At 39.0% G+C, this 27273-nt stretch overlaps 1 protein-coding gene across 4 annotated transcripts in view; it reads left to right on the top strand.

The window, feature by feature from the left end:
* The window catches only part of L3MBTL3 (L3MBTL histone methyl-lysine binding protein 3), a 124843-nt gene that overhangs the window by 44412 nt on the left and 53158 nt on the right, over positions 1 to 27273 (top strand). For all 4 annotated transcript variants that reach the window (XM_029944595.1, XM_029944597.1, XM_029944598.1 and 1 more), the window contains 6 exons: positions 408 to 543; positions 2379 to 2470; positions 4893 to 5044; positions 15873 to 15949; positions 20896 to 20981; positions 23008 to 23118. In XM_029944595.1, the coding sequence (XP_029800455.1) occupies positions 408 to 543; positions 2379 to 2470; positions 4893 to 5044; positions 15873 to 15949; positions 20896 to 20981; positions 23008 to 23118 (654 nt within the window). The remainder of the gene's footprint in view (positions 1 to 407; positions 544 to 2378; positions 2471 to 4892; positions 5045 to 15872; positions 15950 to 20895; positions 20982 to 23007; positions 23119 to 27273) is intronic.

Below are 27273 nucleotides of genomic sequence, written 5' to 3' on the forward strand. Positions count from 1 at the left end.
CAGGCGCCCACCCCGGGGCTCTGCCGGAGCTGTGCACCCGCGCCGGGCTGCCTCCTTCCCGGCTGGCTCTCCTTGGTGACTTGTGCTGGTACCAAGAATGGAGAGAGGACATGTTCATGAGGGAAAATCATTCTTCCCCAGTATCCGTGTGCTCCTAACACAACTGGGAGTGAGGCCAAAGCAATGCAGCTCAGCTCTTTCCCATGCATTGCCTTTGCCTTTAGAGTTTGTCAGTTTGTTCACTGGATTTCATGGCTATTAACGAGGGTACTTTGATTAACGCCAGCAGTGTCGTACTTGATGTCCACGTTTATTTTATGTTGTAAATACATTTTGTATGCAGATATTCTGAGTATTTGGGGGAAGGGTTGTTTTTTTTAGTCAGTCCTCATGCTTCCCTATTTCAGGTGTGTGGATACCGGATAAAACTGCACTTTGATGGATATTCTGATTGCTATGACTTCTGGGTAAATGCGGACTCTCTGGATATTCATCCGGTCGGGTGGTGTGAGAAAACTGGCCACAAACTCCATCCTCCGAAAGGTGGTGTCACTTTTTTGTTTCATACTTTAAATTCTGTACAAACTTTTTTCTTACATGGTGATTTGGAATTTTTAAGGATTCAGACTTTATTAAGATGCAGCTAGGCCCAAATTCAAGCTCATCATTCATGAAAAAAAAGAACATGTTTAATAAGTGAAAGGAATGTAAAAAGTAGAATCCTACTTGAGAGTGAACTGTGTTCCATGTACTTAATGTATACAAAATAACATTTGATTGATACTTAATTTTGAGTATAAATTCGGTACAATTTTTTTTCATATAGTGCCCCCCGACCCCGGCCACCGCCCTGCCACTCACATGGTTGATCCTTGAACAACACAGAGCACAGTTGAAAGTCCATGTGTAACTTTTGACTTGCTAAAAACTTAATTACTAATAGTCTACTATTGCCCAGGAGGCTTTACTGGTATAGCAGAGTCAACATGTATTTTGTATGTTACATATAGCATACACTGTATTTTACGGTAAAGTCAGCCAGAGAAAAGGAAACATTATCAACAAAATCATAAGGATGAATGAGTGGACCTGTACTGTGCAAACCTGTGTTGTTCAGGGTCAAATATATATATATATATATCCTTGATAATACAGATTTGAAGACTTTGTTCTAACCTGTTTACCTGACTGAGCTTATCTACTGATATTTTATTACATAGAAAATCTTGAGAAATTATGAATTGAATTTATGGATCTTAATGTTTACACACATAGAAAGGAGAGTATAGTGCTAAGAGTTGATTTAGGTGGGGATGGAACTCACAGCAGTTACATTTTTATTGCTGAGTTCTTTATATTACAGTCTGCCGGTGCTTTTGCCTTTTTCAGGTTCACATAAAGATCCAAGAATAATAGATACCATCTTTTTCAGTCCATCCCTAATGTATTTAATAGTATCTTATTTCCGTCCTTTTCAGGGGTTACATGTGGTATTGTTTTCTTGATGTCAGAGATCCAGGTGACTAGTTTGATATTTTCAGCCTGTCTCAGGGCTGTTACTTTTTAATGGACTAGCCCATCCTTTGGTTTTAGGTGAAAAACTAATGTCAGGCTAGCATTTTCAGATGGCTGAGGGAAAAATGAGAAAAAATGAGGGTGAAAAAAATCTGTAAGCCTTTATATAAATTGACCTCTTATATATGGTACATTATTAGCTATTCTTTTCATGTTGCCTCTGGACTGCTGCGGAAGAAGAGAGCACATGAGCAGATAAAATAAAATGCTCAATTTCCTTTTTCAAGGAAATGTTGGCTTTAAGAGCATTAAATGTGAAATTGTGAGCATTAAGGCAAGGACATTTCCATTATTGTAATTTGCCAGTGTGCTTACTGCATAAATCTTGCATCGTCATTCCTGTGGTGATAGGCTAAAAAGATTTTATCTCTTTTATTACTATTTTCTCCAGCTTCCTACTTTTTCCTACAAGTTAGTCTCCTAAAGTAGAATAGGTGAGGGAAGAATAAAGATTTTGACTCCTCCAGCCCACTAGCCTACTGCTGAGTAGTTCTGCCTAAATACTGATAGAAACAGCCTGGCAGTAAGAAGTGACCTGAGTCTGATAACGTATTTGCTTCCCTTTGCCTTTTGTTTGTATCCAGTATCATTCATTCAGAATTGAAAAATATAATACAATTTGTTGGGAAAAGCACAGTCAATATGAAAAAAAATCCATAGTTATGAATTATGAGTTACATTTTGTCTGTTTAAAAAATTGATTATTTGATTTCAGTATGTTGGAGTTGTAGGTAAAAATGGGAATGGAAAATTGAGTGTGAAATATTTTGATATTTTACTAAATATATATGTGCTTATCCAAGGCTATAAAGAAGAAGAATTTAATTGGCAGACCTATCTGAAGACATGCAAAGCCCAGGCTGCTCCCAAGTCATTATTTGAAAATCAGAATATAGTAAGTACATCCAAAATACTTTGCCTTTTAAAGGAAGTGACCTGAGTGTTTCACAGGAAAAAGTAAAAGTGATAATAGGAGACTATAACATATTCTGTTTCTTCAGTAAATAGAGTACTCTTCATTAAACTTTAAACTTAGCTTAAAATCGTCATAAATAAATGTTTTAAAGGCATATCATGGTTGTTGTGTTTTGCTGAATGGTAGAAACCCAGGTATAATTTACAGTAAGAGTGCATAAACAATTAAGTGGACTGGGATATTTTATTGTTAGTGTCCCTTGTTTGAAGGACTGTTCACATAGGATTCACGTAGTAGATGAATGTAGCCCAGTTCAGCTTTGCTGCCGGGGAAGAGGATTTACTTTCACCCCAGCTTGTGGCTTTACTTTGCCTGTAATAGAAGCAAAATCTGAACGTGTATGCATCGCCTACATTTCTGACCTCGCTTCCCACTTTTCATTGCATGTTCCCTGTTGCACCTCTGAAGAAGCCCAATCATGTTCCACTCTTCTTCCTTGTCCAAGGTTTGATCTAATTGGAATACAGAGAGCAAGCATGTGGAAAGCCAAAATACCCTCTTTTATAACAGATAAGGGCTCAGTTGGAGGACCCGCTTGGCCTCTTGTCTGCTGACAAATGAGCTGCTTGATTCTGAGACCTAGAATCAGTGAGATGTACTGGCCCCACCACCCCGTCCCCCAGGCCCAGGAGCCCTACAGCAGGCCAGACCTGCGCTCCCACAGGTCCAGAACAGGCCCCCACAGTGGCCCATGGAAGCTACCTGCTGTCCAGCCCAGCTTACCCTTAGGGGTACGACCAGTTCCTCCTCTCAGGTTCACCGGTCAGGTAACAGCGAATGAGAGTGCAGGAGAGGCCATCGTGTTTCAAGAACAGGATCCTCTCCAAATGGAAATGAGCATCAGGAGTGGCCTAAGCCGCCTCACCCGCTCCAAATACCTTCCATTTGGGAAGTGATTTTAATCAGTTGTTTTGAGCATCTACTGGCAAGAAGATTCTCTGATCAAATTAAACATAAACCAGGTTGAATTAGAGACCTGAAGAGGGGTGTGTGTGTGTGTTTAGGTAACTAATAGAACTAATGAGCCAGATTATTATTTTAAAATCTCTTAATTGAGAGGAGAGCTTAATTGCTGAAATGTAAATACTCCATTGTCGGTAACTATTCTCTGTCAAGATGGGGGAGGCAGGGCAGTTAGGTGGAAAACTCAGTGGCCTGCTCCAAGTTTCCTAATCCCTGTCTGGATCTCTGATGTTCCATCAGGGATTTATTAACTGCCTTGAACTGTCCTCTTAAATTCCGTGCCTTGCTAGCACACAGCTTAATCTTGGGCTCTGTGTTTGGTATCCAAGAAGCAATTAATTTTTCTATTTCTAGATTCTTCTACTTCAGAATATTTGAATATTTGTGGTCAGAACCCTGGTAAAAAATTTCAGGACTAAAATGTATTGTCACAGTGTCTGTGGACGTATGCTAACATTTTCAGTGTGCGGCTGTCTACATTTTTGTAATGATAGCTGTATAATTATAGTAAAATGAGAGATAACATCTGTTTTGCTTAAAGTAATTAGGATAGTATCTGTATACTTAAGTCTGGACAGAGCTTTTTTTAAAGAGGGATAGAAATAATATTGGTGTGTTATGATTGGCATAAGTGATCCAAATACATTTCTCTGAGTTTAGATAGATTTCCTCACACGAGATTCTAAGGAATGCTTACATTTTCCTGCACCTCAAGCACTAAATCTTACTGAGCTAGTAGTGTCTTACTTCCACGTCCCAGGTGGCTGATAATGTCCGGCTTTCCTTATAGTACAAACTGTTTGGAATGACTGTGTGTATACAGCCAGTCCTTTTGGAGCTGCTGTGAATAATATCTCTAGCGTGAGGTAAAAGTTGTAAAAACTTGCAGCCTCTCCTGCACGACGATGACCTACTTTCAGCAGAGTAGTCTGGAGAGAGCATTTCAGAAACGGGAGTGAACTCGTTCTGACTCACAGACATTTCTAGCTTGAGGAAGTGCATATTTTGCATGAAACCATTTTCACTGTGAAGTCTGTAATCAAGGACAAGAAAAACAATAATGAACTAAATGGCAAATAAAGCTTGCCTAACTAGTATAGTTGTCTAACTGCAGGGCCAAAACACATAAGTAAAACTCTGTGAGGTTGTGGGTGTCTCACTCTTGGGGTCCAAATAGTTATTTGGCTGTACCAATGGGGCATTCTGTTTTTCTTCTTGCTGCTTGTTGGAGTGCAACCCTGGCATAAAACTGGTACATGCTCTTTCAACTGTGTGAAGATAGCTGCCGGATGCCAGGCCCTCGGGCAGGAGGTGTAGAGAGGGCGCAGGGCTTGCCGTTAAGTGTGTGCCTCTCTAATTAAATCTGCGCGTTCCGTAGACAGTGATCCCATCAGGCTTTCGAGTTGGAATGAAGCTCGAAGCTGTAGACAAAAAGAATCCTGCGTTCATCTGCGTTGCTACGGTGACAGATATGGTGGACAATCGTTTCCTGGTACATTTTGACAACTGGGATGAAAGCTATGACTACTGGTGAGACCTTTTCATTGCTGAGTGCTTTGGGTCATGTGTGTGTTCACGTAAACCTGGAACATGGTTGGAAAACAAGGATAATGCAGAGCTTACAACAAAAAAGAGCAGTGCTCTGTCCCACCCTTTCACATTTCAGATTTTTAATGCTTTCCCTATTTCTCATGGCACATATTTCTAAATAGTAGCCTTCAGGTTAACTTTGTGCCTTGTATTTTCACTCAATTTCCTGCTGCACAACTACAGTGTACCTTCTCCCAATGCATGTCCATGTGCAAGGTCACACAGGTGTATATCTCCCCCCTCTTTCTGGGTGTCGTCTGTCATTTTCTGACAAGACATTCTAATTTTCCTTCATACTTTTATTCCCAGTAGCGATCTTAACCATTTATAATTGCCAAATGCAAATACATTAATTGAAGAATATTGTTTTTAATCCTTAGAGTTTGGGGATATACTGCATTAAGTAATAGGAGCAATGTATTATGACTTTATTTTAATTTATATTTTGATAAAGCAGTTGAAATAATGATTCCTGTATCTAATCCATGTTGACTGATCATTACAATTCAGTTACCTGGCGAAAGGCATTCTCAAAGTGTTGAATTCCTTCCTAGAACACTGGCGATGAGCAGTGATGGCTATCTTTATAAAATAAGGCTAATGTTACAGTTTCAAGTGAATATTAATTTATAGAGGTGTCCCTATATTTTAGGGAAGCTTGTTTCCTCACCTTACTTTTTAGTATGCATATGTTTAAATATCGAGTAGAGATATCAATAATTTCCATTACCCCTCAAATTGGATTCTTAGGTACTCATCAGTTTTTCTTATATTGTTTTAGAAAGGAGAGGCATTGAAAGACATTTACCATTCATATTTTTAAATGCTTTTTATTATGCATTATACATGCTTTTTACAGAATTTTTAAAGTGTAGACAAGTAGTTCCATGATTACACCACACAGAGTCAAGTACTTTTGAATATTTTGGTGCATTTTTCCTCAGCTTTTTTCTGCAAAGCATAATCTCCTCATAAGATGTCTTTTTATTCAGTGTGCAATAAACATTTTTATTGAAACATAGACCATTCCAAGCATGGACAAAGATAGAATAAAACATGTAGAATAATAGTGACCTACCTACACCCATTATGCCATACTTAACAGTTATCAATTTAAAATTCACTCTTGTTTTCTCTGTATTCCTTCTCCTGAAATCCTAAGTCCAGGATTGTTCTGCAGCAAATTTCAGACATCATAGCATTGCATCTGTATATATAGCAGTATGTGTCTTTTTAAGATAGGGATTCCTTTTCTTCAAATACTTAATGTTATAAATGCCATAATGTTACTAAACACTTAAGCATTCTTCCCAATTGTCTTATGTGTGTGTGTGTGTGTGTGTGTGTGTGTGTGTGTGTATTTGAGGTTTGATAGTTTTAGATTCAAATAAGGTATACACTTTGTGATTGTTTTGATGTTTCTCTTGATCTCTTTTAGTAGATTCCTGTTCCTCTCTGTCTCTTCCCCTTGTAACTTTTATTGAAGAAACCAGGTCGTTTGTCCTGTTGTGTTTCCTACAGTCTGGATTTGCTAATTGAATTTTTGTTTTGCTTACCATGTTCATCTGTTCCTCATAGTTTTTTTTTTTCTTGTAATGTTTATTTATTTTTGAGAGAGAAAGAGAGACAGAGCAAGAGCAGGGGAGGGGCAGGGGGCAAGGGGAGAGAGACAGGGAGACACAGAATCTGAAGCAGGCTCCAGGCTCTGAGCTGTCAGCACAGAGCCTGGTGCAAAGCTTGAACCCACAAACCACGAGATCGTGACCTAAGTGACGTTGGTCGCCTAACCAGCTGAGCCGCCCTGGGGCTCCTGTTCCTCATAGTTCTTATTGGTGGTTTTTGTCTCATTCAAAATTATCTCTGCCTAACTTGAATGAGTGAATGGATGAGAAAACTTTAAATTTAGTGACACTATAAATCTGTTCTGGGGTCGAATGCATTTCTCTCCTGTGTTTGATGTGCTGTGACGATGGGAGTCCCAGAGTGATGGTCAGATCCAGTCCTTTCACTGATAACTGCTGCGTCGGGGGCTCCTGGATGGCTCAGTTGGAAGAGCTTGCGACTCTCAGGGTCGAGTGTGAGGCCCACACTGGGTGTCGAGATTACTCAAATAAGTCATTATTTTTTAAAAAAATGACACTTTAAAGCAATTTCTAGAATTTGTTAAAGTGACTACTTTTTATTTTTAAACTTCATTTAGGGAGATTTTTATTTTTTAGCTTTTGTTGGACTTGAAATGGGTAAATGTTAGTGTGTTATTTTTGTGGTCTTAGAAGTATTAGAGAGTTTTAGAAGTGTAAGTTGTTTATTTGACCTGAGATGTGTTTCCTTTAAAAACATTCTTCTAGAAAAAAGTAATGAAAAGCCTAGAAGACTTTGTCACATTCATTTTTCTTTGATGCCAAATGCTTAGGCAATAGGAGAGATCCTGGGTTCTTTGTTAGAGCAGAGAAAAAGATTGATCTGTTTAGCACTGATTTTTATACTTTTACGAGCACAAACTAATTATGTTTAGGATGAAATGTACTTCGAGGAATTACTTTTACTATTGACATGAAACCATATTTTGTTAATTGTCAGAAGAAGAGTACAGTGTGTACTCTTTCTCAATATCCAATTAAGGCACATTGAAAATTGCTAAAGTCCACTGGAATTTCTCCAGCTTTATAAATATTATATTCTTTGATCTTTGAATTTTGGAATGGTTTTTATCTGCATAAATTACTTGTTCAGGTGTGTAATTGAAGTTACAAATTGGATTGCTTTCCCAATTTAAAATAGTTTGGAAGTGAGATTTTTTTCCCCCCTTTGAAGTTTCTTTCTTTATTTTGAGAATACAAGAGAGTGAGAGTGAAGAAGGGGCAGAGAGAGAGGGAGACAGAGAGAATGTCAGGTAGGTTCAAGTGCAGAGCCTGATGTGGGCATTAACTCACGGAACACAAGACCATGATCTGAGCCAAAATCAAAAGTCAGATGCTTAACCAACTGAGCAACCCAGGCACCCCTTTCCTTTTTTAAGGTTTATTTATTTAGATTTTTTCCCCTTTTGAATTAGATAGTGATCTTACCTCTTTTTAACTTAGTGGAATATAGGTGACCCTTGAATAATGTGGTGGGTAGGAGTCCTCACCCCGAGTATAGTTGCAAATTTGTGTGTAAGTTTTGATTCTCCCAAAACTCAACAGCTGAGATCCTTACTGATAATATAACCAGTTGATGAACTTGTATTTTGTATAAGTATTATATACCATATTCTTACAATAAAGTAAGCTAGAGAAAAGAAAATGCTGTTTAGAAAATCATAAGGAAGAGAAAGCACATTCACAATAACACAAATTTATTTTATTGCAAAAAAAATCCACACGTCAGTGAACCCACGTGGTTCACACACCTGTTGTCCAAGGGGCATCTGTATAAGTCTGTGTACCTTTGTGGTGATACATGATTAGTGGCAATAAAACACTTTTTCCCTCCATAGAGGAAAACTGAAAATTAATTAATACAGGATTGAAGTCATTTTTTTAATAAAAAGAAAATAATCTATCTTAAAATAAAATTTGTTTTACCTCTAGGTTTCCTTTTATTCCTGGTAATGATGAGCTGCTTAATTTTATCCCCTTGACAGTCATTAGACTTTTGAATAATCCTAAATATCTCAGAGTAGAACTAAGAAAGGACTTGAAAGATGGGGAGGAAGGCAGCCATCAAGGTGAAGACGTGACTGCCTTGCTCTGCCCGAGGCCTGGGCTCCACACAGAGCACACAGTGTGAAGGAGCACCCCCTCTTCCCTGGTGCTGGCAAGGAGTTTTCCTTGGAGAATTCTTATTTGCGTGTAATCTTGTCTTTTGGGACCTGGGAAGACATGGCAGGACTCAGCGGATTACTGTGCAGAAAAACTCTCACAATGAATGATAGCTTCAGCTGCCTGAATTTCGGTCCAGTGTCCCAGTGAGGGAGGACAAAAAAAAAATCAAGTAGATCAGTGAACAAGAGAAGCACTGAGTTACTGAATTGGAACAAACATGGGGCCCGGGCCTTTTCCTGATGGTCTCCAAGTGTACTCCAAACTAGAGTTTAATTTTAGAGATGGAGTCCCTTTACATCTACACATTGAGAGTAATAGCAATATTATGTGTCTCCTCAAAGTAATGTTGAAAAGTTTGCAGCATGTTGTCAATTTCTTTTTTAATACTTTAAAATTTTTAATATATTTATTTTGAGAGAGAGAGAGCAGGGGAGGCATAAGAGAGAAAGGGAGAGAGAGAATCCCAAGTAGGCTCCATGTTGTCAGTGTAGAGCCCACTAACTGTGGAACCATGATCTGGGTAGAAATCAAGAGTTAGAATCTTTGCACACTGAGCCACCGATAGGAATCGGTATTTAGATATTGGGATGGAATATTCCTGGCCAAGGTAAGTATTTGCTTGTGTTTAGGCCCCAAGGGAGCTTACGGTGTTTTTGGGGAATGGCACCCAGTCTGTTTGAGTGAATGACTTTGCAGAAGGTTGAAGAGATGACTGTAAGGGACTTCAGGCAGAGTTTGGCCCTGAAGGTGAAAATTGATTATTGCTTGGGCGGGGTTGGGGTGAGGGAGGCAGTCAACAGTCAGAGAGGGGTGTCCTGCACAGAGTTTGGTTTTCAGGCTAAAGAAACGAGGCCACTGTGAGAGGGATATCTGAGACCGTGGGTATTTGGGGATACCTGGTCCTCTAGGAGGGGCTGGCCTGGGAGAGAAATGAGCTCCATTCCCTCTCAGCCTGGAGAAAATGAGTAAATGACAGGAAAACTTGAGAGTAGGGTAATGAGGTGGCATCTCCTTTATCTTTTCCAAGGAGTCCATGTGTTAGTGAAAAATCAGGTTTTAAGCTTGAAGCAAACTAATAATATTAAAACCAGCTTGTGTGGGGAGTGGGATTGGAAATGAGATAGGATGAGACAACTCAGCCTAGTGAGGTTTGGGGTTTAGTAGCGAAACACAGAGTAATGGAGACCCCTAAAAGTTAGGATATTGGAGCCAGGAAAGTGTTCCTGGGCAATAAGTTGGCAGTCATGCCTTGGATTTAGGGAGCAGGTGAGGCCAGGTGTCCTGTATTTCTTTTAAAAATTGTATCCATTATGGCTTGAAATGAGGACTTGACTTTTTTTCTGAAGGAAACATTCTGAGCTGTTCTTGTTTGACTCACTGCCTAGATTTGCGGAACCCAGCGTGTGTGCATTTTGTTCAGCTTTTGGCTGAGACTTGATCAAACCAGGATCTCTTTCTCTTCACCTGGAAAGCTTGGCAAAATCACTTCTCCTCTTTATATTTCCATGAAGTGAAGATAGCTTAGCATCTGCTCACTTCATCCTTATAAACATGGGCTTCTCATGATTTATTTCTTTGGTTTCTGACCTTTTCAAAGTCCACTAGTCTAGGTCTGATTGGGTCTTTGCAGCCTTTATGAATAATTTGCACTTACTTATCAAATGGACTTAAAAAAAAAAGTTTGACAGGGAATTCTTTGATGACGTATGTAAAAACTCAAAAGAAAGGAGGGCACAGTGATGGACAGTTTACCAGACTTTTCATCATTAGTTGTCCTTCTGTAATTACAACCCTTTCTGGTTACCATTTCTGTTTTTGAACACTAGATGGGACTAAGAGATGACTTGTTTCACGTATCAGTGGCAGAGAGGATTTCACAGCCTTCCAACTTTATTCTAAATGAAGTGTTCTCGGCTGATTGACAGAGTACAGTAGATGAAAACAGGGCTATTTCTATTATGTCTGTTGAGATGGCTTCCTGTTTATTTTAGTTGGTGACTTTGATCAATATTTAGGCAACATTAAAACCTTACACAAGATTCAAGTAGTACAGGAACGTGTGGCCAAAATATACCACAGTGTTTTCCAATTTGCAATTTATAGACAAACATAATAAAAATCAAAAGAATTAGTAATGTCAGCATGTTATTACTTTAATCACCACGAGCCCAGCAGGTAATTATAAAAACTATTTGATAGCTGTATTAGACTTGGGAGAAAAAAATTAGAAATGCTGTATGTTTTTTTTAATTATTTTTAATGAGCCCTATGTGAATTAACACCTTTCTCTAAAAGAACAACACACTCTCTGAAATTTATGCAGTACATGGTCAGTAATAATCTATATCAAATGATTACTTCAGAAAAGAGTAGAATAGTTGGAAATAGAGCTTCATAGCCTTGCTTATCAATTTATAATAATTCTGTTTCATTTCATTTTTCATTTCATTTCATTTTTCATGTCACTTCATCCAGTATAGTTAACATACAGTGTTACATTAGTTCCAGGTGTATAATATAGTGATCAGCAGTTCTACACATTACTCAGTGCTCATCATGACAAGTGTGTCCCTAATCCTTGTCACCTACTTCACCCATCCCATCACCAACCTCCCCTCTGGGAACCAACGATCAGGTTGTTCTCTATAGTTATAGTTTGGGGGTCATACTTTTTTTTTCTCCCTTTGTTTTGTTGGTTAAATTCCACATTTGAGTGAAATCGTGTGGTATTTGTCTTTCTGTCTTATTTTGCTTAACATTATAACTCTCTGGATCCATCCATGTTGTTGTATATGGCAAGATTGCATTCTTCTTTATGGCTGAGTAATATTCCTTTGTGTACCATGGAGTATCTTCTTTATCCATTTAACTACTGATGGGCATTTGGGCTGCACTATAGTTTTGCTATTGTAAATAATGCTGCAATAAACATAAGGGCACATATGTCCTTGCGAATTAGTGTTTTTGCATTTTGTAAATTTGTTTTTGTATTTTGTAAATACCCAAGAGTATGATGACTGGATCACTTTTTAATTTTTTGAGGAATTTCCATACTGTTTTCACAGTGGCTATGCCAGTTTGCATGTCCACAACAGAATACATTTTAAGGAATTACATATTAAAATATATTTTATGAAAATATATCATTGTAAGAAATGTACCAACTGCTGTATGAACTTGGCATTGACCTAGCACGCTTTTCCTTTTACATTTCTAAAATAATGACATACACATGCACATGTAACCCTAATACAGAGATTAAGAAAAATAATAGTGTGGAGAAAGGTGGTACGTGAGGACAAGTGAATAAAGGGGGAAAAAAGAAGAAACCTTTATAAATATTTAAAGATATTTTTCACTGAAGTAATTCTGAGAAAAATCAACATGAAATTGGGGCTATATCAACTCACTTGTTACTGTTCAGGGCCACTGATGTAAAAGTTGTTTTTAGAAGAAGTAACTATATCCTGTTCACCTAGAGCATTTTTTAGAATGTTCTTTGTTTCTCACTAGTCATAAAACGGTTTTTATTCACCAGAAACTCTAACCACTGTGTTACCTGGCTTTCTATCTTTTAGTTCTCCATCCAGAGAACTTGTTGAGACTTCCTGATCTTTCAGGAGAGACTCAACAGATCTAGTTAATAGAGGAACACCAGACTCCTTGGCATCCATTAGACCGCTCTTTTCAAAGTGTGTTCTGTAGAATACTAGTGTTCCATGTGATATTAATGGATTGCCCACTAAAGCAATATTTCATAGTTTAGTATCTCTAGGAAATGCCAAGTTGATTAATTTGAAACCTGACTGTTTACAGCATAATTTCAGTCTTTAATATGGTAATGATGCATTAAATATTTTGACTATTTGGGCCTGATTTTCTTTTTTAACTTCATTATACCCTTTATCTTTGAGAACACCAATGGGAATTATTCTACCAACTACTTTTTTCTTTTTTTTTTTTCCAGACTTTAATTGTGATGTGTCTCTAGATGCCTCTGCATTTATTCTGTGATCCTGTTATAAGCATTTCTTGTAACTGTAGCCTCCACTGCCTTATATTGTGTTTGCCTTGCAAAACCCCAACCCTGCTTCACCTAATGCTGTGCCTCCCTCGTGCCTGTGCCTGAGTGGCTGACTAGCTAGAGAAGGGCACGACATGCTCACTGGTCTAATTTCACGTTCATGACTGCTAACCTCAGGTGAGCCCTGAGGCTGCCCCACAGTCCTGCTAAACAGATTCCTGTCTGTTCTTCCAGACCACTCAGTTCCACTCCTTTTTCCCTCAGACGACTCTTAACCTCCTTTTCCCCACCTCCCTCCCAGCTGATAGCCTTGTGTCCTGGTCGTTGAGAAAAGAGACCAAGTCGGTGGAGACGTCTGCGTGTCCCCACTGTCTTGTCTGGTGGGTATATTCCTGCTCTCTGCCCATGGACAGAACCCTCTCTGTGCGGTGGGTGTGCCTGCCCCTGCCTCAGGGCCCAGACTCCTGCACACGATTCCATTTTCTCCCTAGGTCACTTCTCTCTTCTGTGTCACTAGGTCATCCCTCTTTGTTGATTATTCCTACCAGCATCCAAACAGGAGGAGGGATTTGGCGGGTTTTTTGATACGCATTGGAGCTCTAGCACTAGCACCTGGAACACTGCCCTGATCATGGCAGTTGCTCATCATGTATTTCGTGAATAAATGAAGTAATACTTCCCATTTTTAAAAAAGAGATTTATTTTAAACTAATTCTAAAAAAAAAAAAAAGTACAGAGTGCGGTGCCTGGCTGACCCAGTCAGTAGAACATGTGATGCTTAATGTCGGAGTCATGAGTTTGAGCCCTCATTGGGGATAGAGTTTACTGTAAAAAAAAAAAAAAAAAAGTACAGAGAATTTCCATATATTCCTCACTTAGCTTTCCCCCTGAGAATTTCCCAACTTGAAAAAGCAAAACAAAAACAAAGTTTCCTTTTGCTATCTAATGTTGCATGTCTCTGTTTCCTTTTAAAACAACTACTTAAATGTTTTCTCTACAAGCTGACTTCATTTGCTGTCCTTCCATTTTCTCTTAAACACACCCTGTTCCAGCTTTTGCCCTGTCTTATCCCCAACTCCATCAGAACAGCCCTGGTCAAGAATGTTAATGAATTTTACATTGGTAAATCCAGTGATCAGTTCTTGTTCTTTGATCTAGCATCAGCACTTAACTTAGTTGATTTATTTCTTCTTTCTTTCCTTCTCTTATTTTCTAGTCATTTCTTCTTGGCCTTCTTTGCCTCTGACCTCTTCTGTTCTCTCCCTGTGCTCATTCTCTGGACGGCTTCATCCCTGTTCATGACTTCAGACATCATCCCAAATGCTGTTGCTCCCACATTTGCATCTTTATCCTTGATCTTGTCTCTGAACTCCAGATTTTCATTCTCATTATCTGCTGGACTTCTTTACCCGTTTGTCATACACATGTTGATAAAAAAAAAAAAACAAAACCTCTCCATTCTCCATTTGGAACATCATAGACTATGTCCCTAGTCTTCCTGTCTCAGGAAATGGTCCTACGTTCTTCTGGTGGCCCATGCCCCAAACCTTGGAATGTTTTGGCCTTCATCACATCACTCATATTCTATATCAAATCTACCAGTGTAAGCTGTTGGTGCTTCCTTTAAAATATAGACCTAAGGGCGCCTGGGTGGCTCAGTTGGTTAAGCATCCAACTTCAGCTCAGGTCATGATCTCATAGTTCGTGGGTTTGAGCCATCTGTCGGGCTCTGTGCTGACAGCTAGCTCAGAGCCTGGGGCCTGTCTCCGGATTCTATGCCTCCTCTCTCTCTGACCTTCCCCTGTTCATGCTGTCTCTCTCTCTCTCTCTCTCTCTCAAAAATAAATAAAACATTAAAATTTTTTTAAACAATAGACCTGAAAACATGATCACTTCTTACTATCTTCACCTCCAGCACTCTGCTGCTCCAACATCAACTCTTGCTCCTCACAGCCTCATCTCGTTTCCAGTGTGATTAGTTGTCTGCAAAGCAGTCAGAATAATTACTTTAAAAACATAAATCAGATTATGCCACTCTTCTCCCTAAAACCCCCTATATGATATTGTAGTAAACATCATTTTTCTCCGAATAAAATCCCAAGACCTTACCATGCCTAAAGGCCCTTCCTGATATTATTTCCTGCCCTCTGCCTCCTTTAGTCTGCTCTCCTGATCCAGCTGTCAGACTCTCACCTCACAGCCTTTGTACTTGCGTCCTCTCTGCATGGAATGGCTTTCTTGTGCGCATTTGGGTGGCTCAGTTCTCTTTCTCCACTTTCTTCAGGTGTCACCTTATCTGAGAGACCACCGTAACTGTGCCTTTCCACGTGTACTCTCTGCTTCATTCTTCCGCCTGTTGTCTGCATGGTGTTGTGCCACCAGAGTATTTAGTTTCTTAATTTGTTTCCATTCTCTTCCCAGAATACTGCAAACTCCACAAAGCGGGAACTCTGTACGTGTTTATGTGCTGCTGTGTCCTCAGTGTCTGTCCCAGGGCCTGGTGCATTGTCAGCACTCAGTGTTTGAATGAGTGCGTGAGCAAATGAATGAATGAAAGGAGCTGTGTGTTACAACGAGGAATACATAGGACAAGTCCAATTAGGAGCAAGGAGCCAGATGCCAGTTAAGGCATACTGGGAAAGAGGTCTAGCAAAAATTGTGTGCCTGACTGAACTAAAGGTGAGAGAGGAGAAGAAAGAGGGGAGGAAAGGAAAGGAATACCTCCTCTTATACTTGGCCGCTGTCATCCTGACAGATGAGAGAAGTAGCATGCTTGTTTCTCGACGGTGATCGAGCTTCGTGCTTCTTGCGCATTTGCCCTTAGAGATGCTGAAATCATTTTAGCTTGCCTGCATAGATGATTATTCATGTGCACATTTATTTGTATTTGAGAATTTATCCTGATTATTATAAATCTTGTGGTTTTTATAATGTACAGGTGTGAAGCATCGAGTCCACACATTCATCCAGTCGGGTGGTGTAAAGAACATAGAAGAACACTCATCACTCCTCCAGGTTTGTGTTCATTACGTGTCTAATATTATTCTTCACATGCATTAGGAGTCCGCAGACTTTTTCTGTAAAGGGCCAGGTCGTACATAACTTTGGCTTTGTAGGCCATGCATCTTCGTCACAGCTACTCAATTCCAGTTTTAATGCAAAAGCCGCCCGGACGATAAGAAATGAATGAACATGGTTGTGTTGCAGTAAGTCTTTACTTGCCAAGAACAGGCGGCTGGTCAGGTGATGGTTCGCTGGCCCTGATACACCTGAGAGTATATACATTGGTTGAGTCCCTAGAAGAGTAGTCAAGGTTGTCTTCTTTGGGAAACCAGAAGTTCTTTTTAAAAATATCTTTTATTTCTCAAGTTGATATTCATTTCTAGGCTTTCCACTAATATGCATTTAAGTATATTGTCTGACCCCAGAAGCGAGTTGTCTAAAGCTTTAATGAATACAGAGAAGTGGGCATTGGGGACCGCGTTTGTGGGTGGAGCCTTGACCCACAGGTCACAGTCCATTCTGACAAAAGCCCAGTGTTCACATTTAAGTGAGCACTTGAGGCTTTAGATTTTTTTATAAAAATTTTTTAAATGTTTTATTTATTTTTGAGAGAGAGAGAGACAGCGTGAGTAGGGGAGGGTCAGAGAGAGAGGGAGACACAGAATCCGAAGACAGGCTCCAGGCTCTGAGCTAGCTGTCAGCACATAAACTGATGCGGGACTTGAACTCACAAACTGTAAGATTGTGATCTGAGCCGAAATTGGACGCTCAACCAACTAAACCACCCAGGCGCCCCTAAATTTTTTTTTTAACCTGGGTCAGAACTTACACATTCGGTTTTCCTTTTCCTATAGGGTTGTAGGCTCCAAAATAGATTTTGCACCTTTATGCTGGTAGGGCTTCTTCTTGGTTCTCTGCAGGTCTCCAGCTGCTCTGCCTCTGGCCCTGTGGCCCCCTCTCCACTTTGCTCTCTCTGTGGTGGAGAACATGTACCTCCTGATGAGTTGTTTCTTTGTTTCATGTCATGCTGAGTTTATTTTCTTGTGCTGAAAAACCGATTCTATGGCTTCTTCATAACCAAGACAGTGAGTTTCCCATTGTGGCACTGTGGAAGGCGCCATGGCTGTCACTGGGTGAAAAGTCAGGGTCATCGGCTGACACCAAGCGTCAGCTGCACTGGTGCTTTTGGGCACCCATGTGAGTGAGGAGAACATCCGTCATCCAGGCAAAGGATAGCTCCTTGGTTGGCTGAGAGCCGATTTGTGGATGTTGCCAGCAGCACAGAAGGATCAGAGCCTCAGCTTAGAGCTTCCGATACTTGTCTCAATTCCATTCAAATAGCCGATTTCACTTGGGGGCTCGTTTCCAGTTCCGTGGGACTGTGTCGTCGTGTCTGATCATTTACTCAGCCAGGGACCAGCCATCCCAGGGATGACTGAGAGGAGTCGCTTCTGCTTTCTGAGTTTTCTCAGACGTTAAGGGACAAAAGCCCCTGCCCTTTGCTGATTTATAGAGCCGTTTTGAAGATGAGAGAGGATTCACATACACCAGAAAGTGTTAGTGAAGCAAGACAGTAACAGTTCAGGGCTCAGGCGTGGAGCTGCCTGGAAGGCTTGTGCACAGCTCTGCTGTGTGCTGGGCTTACACACTGTCAGCAGCCAGTGAATAGTGATCGCACACTTACCTGGTGCCACTGTGACCATCGGAGCTGCTGCTGCTCTTTTTTCCTTTACCACCTTCGTGGTCATAACCAGAGGTCTGGTAAATAAACACAGGACCAGTGAATAACAGTTCTTGGTTATATTTTCATAGCACTGGCCTAAAGGCTGTGGGAAGGGGTGGTGTACGACATTATTGCTGACTTCTGATGTGAGGCCAATCACCAAGTCGTCTGTCTCCCTCCACGGACTTTGAGATCAGTGGAAGAGAAGAAGAACATAGCGTTTTGACCCATTTTCAAAATCCAAATTTCATATTAAAAAGTACCAAACACAGCCCTGTGAATATACTAAACACTGCTGATTATACACCTAAAAGGGGTTAAAATGATACATTTTATGTGATAATATATTTTACCACACACACACGAGTTTAAAAAGAAACTGTCAACGATTTGTAAGGCCTATGCTGATACTACTCAGGTGCTGTGACAAAAAAGGTGCCCTTTCTCCGGTCCCTTTTCTCTGAAGGCGGCTTCCTGACATGATCTCTGAGGTCCCTCCTGAGAAGGACCCTAATCACTTACTCTCTCTGGGCAGCTGCTCTTCTGCCTTCCTATTTCTTCATGGATCGACCCTGCTAGACTCCCCGAGTTCGTGTTTTTTCTCAAATATGTAGCATTTACCTCCTGTTGTGTTTCCAAAACTAAAGTCTTTATGACTACTTTAAAATGATTTTATTTTGAATTACCCAATTATATGTTAATACATACTTTTTATTATTTTATTGGTTTTTTAACTCTTTTTAGTTTATTTATTTATTTTTGAGAGCAAGAGAGGGCACAAGCAGGGGAGAGGCAGTGAGGAGGAGAGAGAGAAGACCAAGTGGGCTCCATGCCATCAGCGCAGAGCCCTGTGTGGGACGTGAACTCATGAACTGTGAGAGCATGGCCTGAGCTGAGATCACAACTCAGATACTAAACTGAGCGAGCCACCCAGAAACCCCAATTCATGCTTGTTTTAAAAAAAATTTAGAGTGTTTAGGGCGCCAGGGTGGCTGAGTTTGTTAAGCATCTGACCTCAGCTCAGATCATAATCTCACAGCTTGTGGGTTTGAGTCCTGCGTCAGGCTTTGTGCTGACAGCTCAGAGTCTGGAGCCTGCTTCTGATTCTGTGTCTCCCTTTCTCTCTGTCCCTTTCCCACTTCTGCTCTGTCTCTCTCTGTCTCTCTATCTCTCTCAAAAATAAATAAACATTAAAAATAAAAATAAATAAAAAGCTAGCGTGAAAACAGAGATAATGGCTGTTCTCTCTCATAATAGTTTGAGTTAGTCCTTGTATCTCTCCAGAAGAATCATTCTCCCTCTGTACAGTCAGCTTTAATATTACTTAACGTGAGCAAGATACATTCCTTAAAAATGTGTTGTAAAATGTTTGTATTTATAGAAATATATTTGCAAAGTTACCCTTTAAACTTCTATTTTGAAATAATTTCAAGTGTACAGGAAAGCTGAAAGACTAGTATGGAAGTCATGTATACACTTGACTGAGAGACGCATTCAAGTTCATCAGTTGTATCAATGATATCATTTGTAGCAAAAGGATCAGACATTGCACTGGGTTGTCATATTCCCCTACTCTCCTTCAGTTAGGCTTTCCTGGACTTTCATGACTTCAGTGTGTTTGGGAATTAGAGATTAGTCATTTTGTAGAATGCGACTGACTTTGGATATCCTTGGCGTTTCCTTATGACTGGATCCAGTTCTGGATTCAGGCTGGAGCATTGCAGAAATAGTGCTGTGTCCTCACGCATCCTCTCCGTGGCTCGTGCTATCAATTTGTCTCTCTACTGATCTTTTACCATTAATTGATCAAGATGGTGTTTTGCCAGACTTCTCCACAAAAATAGTTGTTTTTTTCCTCCGTAATAACTAAATATTTTGTGGAGAGATACTTTGAGATTGTGTAAATATCCTGTACCTCATCCTGCTGGCACTCACAAGTGTTAACCTCTGTTGATATATCTAGTATGATTTATTACTCTGATAGTTGCTAAATGCTCATTTTTTTATTCCATCATTCCTAGTATGTAAACAGTTGATACTCTGCAAAGAATAGCTTTCTTGTCTTCCTATTTATTCATTGGTTACTTTATTTATATCTACATGGATTCATACATTACTGTTTTCATCAATAGGTTGTAGTCCATAATCAGCATTATATACTTTCATGTCCATATTTTCCAGATTTGGCCCAGGGGAGTCCCTTTAAGCCAGAGGGTTACTATGTCCTTTGACATGTGCTTGGAGAACATCCCACAAGGCTCACCTTGTACTTTCTCTGATTCAAACTAAAATCTAAACAGTAAACGTGCTAGTTGTTACTGGGTGACACTGCCTCTGCCTCTCGGAGCGTATAGTTCGGAAATACATTCGTGTTAAAATGTAAAATAATTATATTTATGCATATTTCTGTACCTACTGAGACACTGAAAACAGTGAATTATATCCTTAGCTCCAATTCATATTTAAGACCACAAAGTTGATTCTAGTTTCCTACTTTCTCTATTTTTGCGGTCAATGAGAAACCTGTCTTCCTTTATCTGCGGTACATTTACAAATATTCTCATTCTTATTCTCATTCAGTTTTCCACCCCACTGAGTCACTGTTAATTCCTATTCCTGTCTGCCTCATGGATTTTGGACTCTGGAGGAGACAAGGGGGCAGGAGGAAGGAGGGATAGTTCTTTCTACCTACTTTATGAATACTGTTCCATGACTTGGTTCTGCTTGCTTGACCTAACAATATGGTGACATGTCTGGATTATTTCACATATTAGTATGCAAATCTGCCTCATTCTTTTTAATAAATGCTTTCTATTTCATAGGTACTTTTTATTTGCACATTTTCTAGATTGTTATTAAACTTGTCTTTACATTTTTTCATTGACTGTGCATTAGCTGTGTGTGCATGAGATTTTCTTAGATTGAGAGGAGTAGAATTACACATTAAAGGGCATTTTTGTTTGTGTATGTGATCTGTATATAGGACCTACCCAAGATTATAAATTATATGTATACACATATGTTATATTTTCGTTTAAAGGATAATGGAGTAGTTATGATCAAGATGAAAGTAATATAATTATTACACTTAGGTCTGAATGTGATTCACTTTACATTTATTTGGCATATGAACATAATTTTCTAGATTATTATAGCAATATGATAATTTTATAGGTCAGTTTATGGTTCTATCATTTTAGTTAAACGTGACAGGGTTTACTCTTTTCTTTCTTAGGTTATCCAAATGTGAAACATTTTTCTTGGGATAAATACTTAGAAGAAACCAATTCCTTACCCGCTCCTGCTAGAGCTTTCAAAGTGGTGAGTTAATACATCTTATACTGTTTCATTAATTTGTGTCGACGAGAGTGTTCATTCATTGGAATTTCAGAACAGAAAGAGATAGTACTAGTGAACCAGAATAGGAAGGGGAGGGAAACAGAAGACTACACAAGATGTTTTTGAAAGTCAAAATTGTTACAGCGATTTTTGGTGTTGGCCTCATTTTGGACTCTCCTTGGGAAGTAACGACTTGAATTGGTGTGTGCAGTGAGTTGTTGTGCTCTTAAGCAAGCTTCTGTTTTTCCAGCTAGAGATTCTGAAAAACCAAAAAAAGACAGGATATTGTTTTCTAATGAAAATTGTGGTTAAGGATTCCTTTGGATTTGCTTATGGCAAACAAATGCTGTTTTCCATTTTATTGCTCGTAATCAGCAAATTAATTATCAAAATACAAGGCCACTTGCTTTTACTATACTATCTTTCTTACCCAAAGTCCTTGCGTCTTACATATAACTTGTTAAAATTCAAAGGAAACTTCATTTCTTTGCAAGGGAAGAATAAGTGATGAAAGGCATTTTAAATTTTTTTCACCTCTAACAACTTGCTTAACTATCTCTTGTTTTTTCATAAATTTAAGGAAGAATATGTTAAGTATTTAAAAAATGTTTTTAATGTAACATAATTAGTCTATCTTAAATAACACTTTTTAAAATGATTTTCTTGTGTATAAATTGCTGCTGGGTGCTTAATGATAGAATTAATTAGAGGTATGGGGCCAAATAATAGAAAAAAAGGAACGTCAAAAATTTTTGAGAGAAAAAGTAGATTACATGAAGAAAAGCCATATAAAAGAATGTGGATGATTCCAGCTGGTGGTAAATTTAGGATTTAGAAATGGATAATTAGAGGTACGCCTTGCTTAGGAATTTTTACTGACTCTCTGACTTCACCTCAAGCTATTACAAAGAAGAACTGCATTGCTCTCTGCTTTGAACTAGATAAAGATCAGTCTGCATATCTCATGTCATGCTGATATCTGAGAGAAAACTATGATTTCCTTAGTTTGGCCTTTAGGTGCCTTGCATTGATTGTTTTTTATCCTTTCCATGATTCTCACACTTAATTCTCAGCGCCATGGTTTTGTTATACCCACTTTGCAGAACAGGGAAATGATGCTCAGGTAATTGAAACAATGTACCTAACATACCAATCCCCTAGCCTTCTAAAGCCTGCCACTTTTTTGGAGGTTTACAGGTTTCTGCTGAGTTCTGAGGCAGAGCTAGCAAAGGTATAGGAGGAAAGGTCCTCCTTTTCTCATTCCTGTTCTTACCAGAGTGATTCCATCTCATACGTTTCGATGGCCAATTTTCTTTTTTTCTTTTTCTTAATTTTTTAAACATATATTTATTATTGAGAGATAGAGCATGAGCATGGGAGGGACAGAGAGAAGGGGAGATCCAGAATCCAAAGCAGGCTCCAGGTTTTGAGCTGTCAGCACAGAGCATGATGCAGAGCTTGGACTCACAAACCAGAGATCATGACCTGAGCTGAAGTTGGACGCTTAACCGAATGAGCCCCCAGGCACCCTGCAATTTTCTTTTTTTTAAAGACATCTTCTGCCTCTTTGCTCTCATGACCATTTCTAATGTGTCACATCTCTGCCACTTTAATGTTCTTTCCTCTCTTTTTATAAATAATTTTTATGCTTGTTGATTTTTGCCAACACACCTTCTTCTAACGAGAAGAATTTCTTGCCTTCCCTATGTCTAATCAAATAACCACAATATTTTGAATTTTATCTTAAGGTCTTTTTGCTTTCTGTTTCCTCCTGTGGCTGGGTGCTCGGACTGTTTTTCTTGCTTCAGGGTTTGGCCATGTGATTTGAGATTGTGTTTTTTTTGGTTTTTTTTTTCTGATAAGGACGATGAGGTCCAAAGCTACTGTAGGAACTTGGGAGTTTGAAGGTTGTTTCTCTGAGTAGCTCATCTTATTATTCTGTCTTTGAGACCCTGAGCCCCCCTCCTCTTCCTCTGAATCTCACCATGTAAAATTTTCTGTATGGCAGAAACCTCCGCATGGATTCCAGAAAAAAATGAAGCTTGAAGTCATAGACAAGAGAAATCCTATGTTTATTAGAGTAGCAACAGTTGCAGACACTGATGATCACCGAATAAAAGTGAGTGTTCCCCGTTGTGGTTTTGTTTTGTCTCTTGTTACAAGGTAACTTGGTTGGAAACTTCAGCAGAAACTTAATTTGTGAAGTCCTAGAATTAAATCAGTAAGATGACAGGAATATGAAAATAAAGTGGCTGTACATCTTTGTCAATATTTATCCAGCTTTTTCCTTTAATCTATGCAAGAAGTTCTCTTTATTTACAACTGACACTTATTATGTTGTATTACCTTCTTTCTCCTAGCACATACTTAAAATGTTAAAAGTCATAAATAAGAAAGGGATTTCTTCTGAATATAATACGTCATTCTCCAGTCAGATGCTCTTTTTTGAAAATTTGAAGATTAATGTTTTTTACTGGGGCTGTATTAGATGTAGATTTTTCAGAAGAAAAGTACAGAAGTATATAGCCCTTTAATATAGGACAAGGAAAGAGAAATGATTTTATAAAGAAAGTCAGGTTTTAATCAGGTTTGGATTCATAAAAGCGAAGGAAGTACCTCTCAGAGGGTCAGGGAATGTTCTGGAAGGTGGATTTGGTCTGTCATGTCCACAGGTGATGAAGTGTAACAGCAGGTCCAGGTGAGAAGCCAGAAATTGTCTCTGCTTCTGGCTTCTGTGTTACCTTCACTCTCAAACCAGAGCACTGTTCATTCCTCTTCCTTCACAGGGTTGGTTGGACTTCCTCTTTGGAATACTAGTCGTTGTGAAAGTAACAAGATGTTATATCTGTGTGGTGTCTTACCGGCTAACAGCGTTCTAACACTATTTGACATACGCGGTGGTGACAGTGCAGGAGGTTTATGTGACAATCATTATTTTATCTGGGAAGCTGAGGCTCAGAAAGAGTGAATGAATTACTTATTAATTTTGGCAGCAACAGAACTAAGTAACAGCCCTCAGCTCTAGGAGTCGAAATTTATGCTCTTTAAAAAATAAATCACATACTCAGCTATCTCTAATGAGATAATATATAAAAAATTATAAAAGAACATGGAAAGTATGTAAATGTGGTTTTGTATAAAACAGAAGTTTTAATGCTTAATTAGCTATTTTTAAGATTATATAATCATGCAGTGGTTTGGAAATTCTAAGCAACGCAGAGCCTACTAACCTTTTTCAAGCATATTTTCCTATTAATTGTCCTTGGTGTGATTATGTAAATCATAAAGCAATCAGAGTATTTTAGGACTAGAAGCATTTTTTGAATAACCTAGACTAGTGATCAATGAAATGTAGGACTAAGCAAGGTATTATTTTTAAAAATCAAATTGGTCAGAATTGGAAAAATAGAAGTTTTTTGGTGTGTGTGCATGAAAAGTTTACTCTCTTTTGTAGCTGGTAGGAATAGAGTGTTTGAACACTTAGGAGCAGTGTGGTGAAGGCGTCAAAAGTCTTGAATGTTGCTAACTCTTTAATTCAAGAATCTCAGTCCTGGGAATGTATGTTAGGAGAATTAACCAAAGGGAATATGCAAAGATAAAAACCATAAGGACTGAATAGCAGTTTATAGTATTTAAGATTGCAAACAAGCATGGTACGATATAGGTCAAAGACATTACCGTGTATGATGGTAAATAGTTTAGAAAAATAATATCAGCAAGTGAGAAAACTCAGGTTTACTCTTCTGTATGATGGTATTGTTTTTTAAACACCATTATGGAAAGAAACTTAACCAAAATAATGACAGTACTTCTCTTGGGGTGCTAAGAATTGTGAGTTGAGTGATTATAAATGATTTTTTATAATAAATGAATTATAAATGATTAGGGTTTTTTTAGTTGCCTGATTTCAGGAACACATACCAATTACTATAATAGTAAAAAAAAAAAAAAATAGATTAACTCTGATTGTACATGTGAGACAGATTTTGGCCCAGAGAAATCATTTGCCCTACAGTAGGTGGTTCAGGTAGTTAATAGGGAAAGTTTGGACTAGAATCCTGCTCTTTCTGCTTCTGCCCGAATTCTCTTTCTGACACAACATCCTGGTTGTTTAACACCCAAAACAGAGCTGTGCGTCATTAACAATGATCTTTTCAGAGTTAGTGGTATAAATTTCAGAGCTGAAGGTGAACCGCTAAAAAAGTACCTGTGTGTTTATGAAGTCCCCAAACGGTCAGTGAACAGGTGACAATGACCGAGCTTCAGGACAGTCTCATCAGACTTCTGAGACTATGAAAAGCTTTCATTAGTAGTTTTTTAATGCTATGGGAGATGGAGCAAGGACGCTTGTCTTTCTTATTCAGGAAGAGAAAGAGTATACAGAGACTAAGTCATCAACGTAGCTTAATACTTTTAAGTTTCTCAGGTATAAAATCAACTCTTGATCTAAATAAGATCAACCTTTTAGGTAACACATTTCATGCCTTAAGTTATTACAGGTAAACATTTTAAAATGCTCCACAGATGGTGAAAGAAAACAAACAAAATATTGTCGCTCTCACCTGTGTGTTCTGGGGACAGTTAGGACATAATACAAGCCCCCGCCCGTCCCTCCTCACCCTCACTTCTGCTTCCTCACAGGCAAGAACTTTCCCTTTTTCTTTAAGCTGCTGCTTTTGACATTTTATCGCTAGTTTTCTGAAATAATACCTGTATTCTGCTGTTTCCTCTGTCCCATCAATTTTAGGTCCACTGTGTTTCCTTCCTGTTAGGCTGGTTCAGAAACGAACTCTTAATGATACCTGTTCCTTCCCTGTTTCCTTTCGGTAGTTACTTCACGTGTTTTTAAAATGTTTTCTCAGTCTTTCATGTTCATGTTTTCATGAGCAAATAAATCTTGTTCACTGCTGAGCAGAACCATTTTTTTCTGAACGACATTTTTCCCCGCCCTGGACTCAGTAATTTTCTTGTGTTTTGAGTTTTTAAATTTTCTGTGCTCCTAGTATCAGACATTTACAAGTGCTCCGATAAATCTGATGTGTCTTTCGGTCAAAAGCCCGTGTGTATTTTGTTTTAGTGGTTATTTATTTGGGAAGGGGAGAGAGAAAACAAGCAGGAAGAGGCAGAGAGAGAGAAGGAGAGAGAGAACCCCAAGCAGGCTCCACAGTGCCAGCACAGTGCCCAACGTGGGGCTTGAACCCACGAACCTTGAGATCATGACCTGAGCCAAAATCAAGAGTCAGATGCTTGACCAGCCAAGCCACCCAGGCACCCCCCAAGTGTATTGTTAATAAGCCTTTTGTCCGTATCTTATTTTTCTTGAACTATTTTTTCCTACAGCTTAACAGTCACCTATGGCATTCTGGGTAGTTCTCTAAGCCTTATCCAGAGCTTTTGTCCTGAGACGGCTCTTTGCTGGCAGACTATGTTGTATTTCTTTTTTTCTTTCTTTTTTGAATGACATACTTGTTTTTCTTAGTGTATTCTCTTATCATGCTGAAACACATAATTTTGTAACCTTCTAAGAAAGGGAACATGAAGTTTCTTTTTTGGCTCCTTGCATGTCTGGAAATATCAATAATCCTAGTCTTACATTTGATTCATTCTATGACTAGGTGTAGAATTCTAGGTAGGGAGCCGTTTTCCCTCAGAAATTGAAAGCATTGTTCTGCTGTCTTCTCATATCCACATCGACAGACCTTAGACCGCTAAGGCCATTCCACTTCCTCTGCTTTGGGTGAGTACTCAGGCTCTTTACTACGGAGTTTTGCGTCCTACACTTTTTGCCAGTGTTTCCTGTATTACTAGTTGATGACTTCCTTTTGTCATCATATGTCTTCTCTTTCTGGAAGTCCCACTATTGTCATTGTTAAACCTCTTGAATTAACCCCTTGATTATCTTATACTTTGTTACGCTTCTCTGACTTTTTAATTCTACTTGCTTGGAGATATCTCATAAGTTTTCTATAGTTTTCATCATATAGGTCTTTCACATGCTTGGTTAGGTTTACTCCTAGGTAATTTATGGTTTTTCATGCAATCGGGATGGGATCAATTTCTTGGTTTCTCTTTCGGCTGCTTCATTTTTGGAGTATAGGAATGCAGCTGATTTCTGTACATTGATTTTGTGCCCTGCAACTTTACTGAATTCATGGATCAGTTCTAGAAGGCTTCTGGTGGAGTATGCCGGGTTTTCCATGTAGAGTATCATGTCGTCTGCAAAAAGTGAAAGTTTGACGACTTCTTTGCCAATTCTGATGCCTTTTATTTCCTT

The sequence above is a fragment of the Suricata suricatta genome, chromosome 7 (assembly GCF_006229205.1).
Source record: "Suricata suricatta isolate VVHF042 chromosome 7, meerkat_22Aug2017_6uvM2_HiC, whole genome shotgun sequence".
NCBI classification, from domain to species: domain Eukaryota; kingdom Metazoa; phylum Chordata; class Mammalia; order Carnivora; family Herpestidae; genus Suricata; species Suricata suricatta.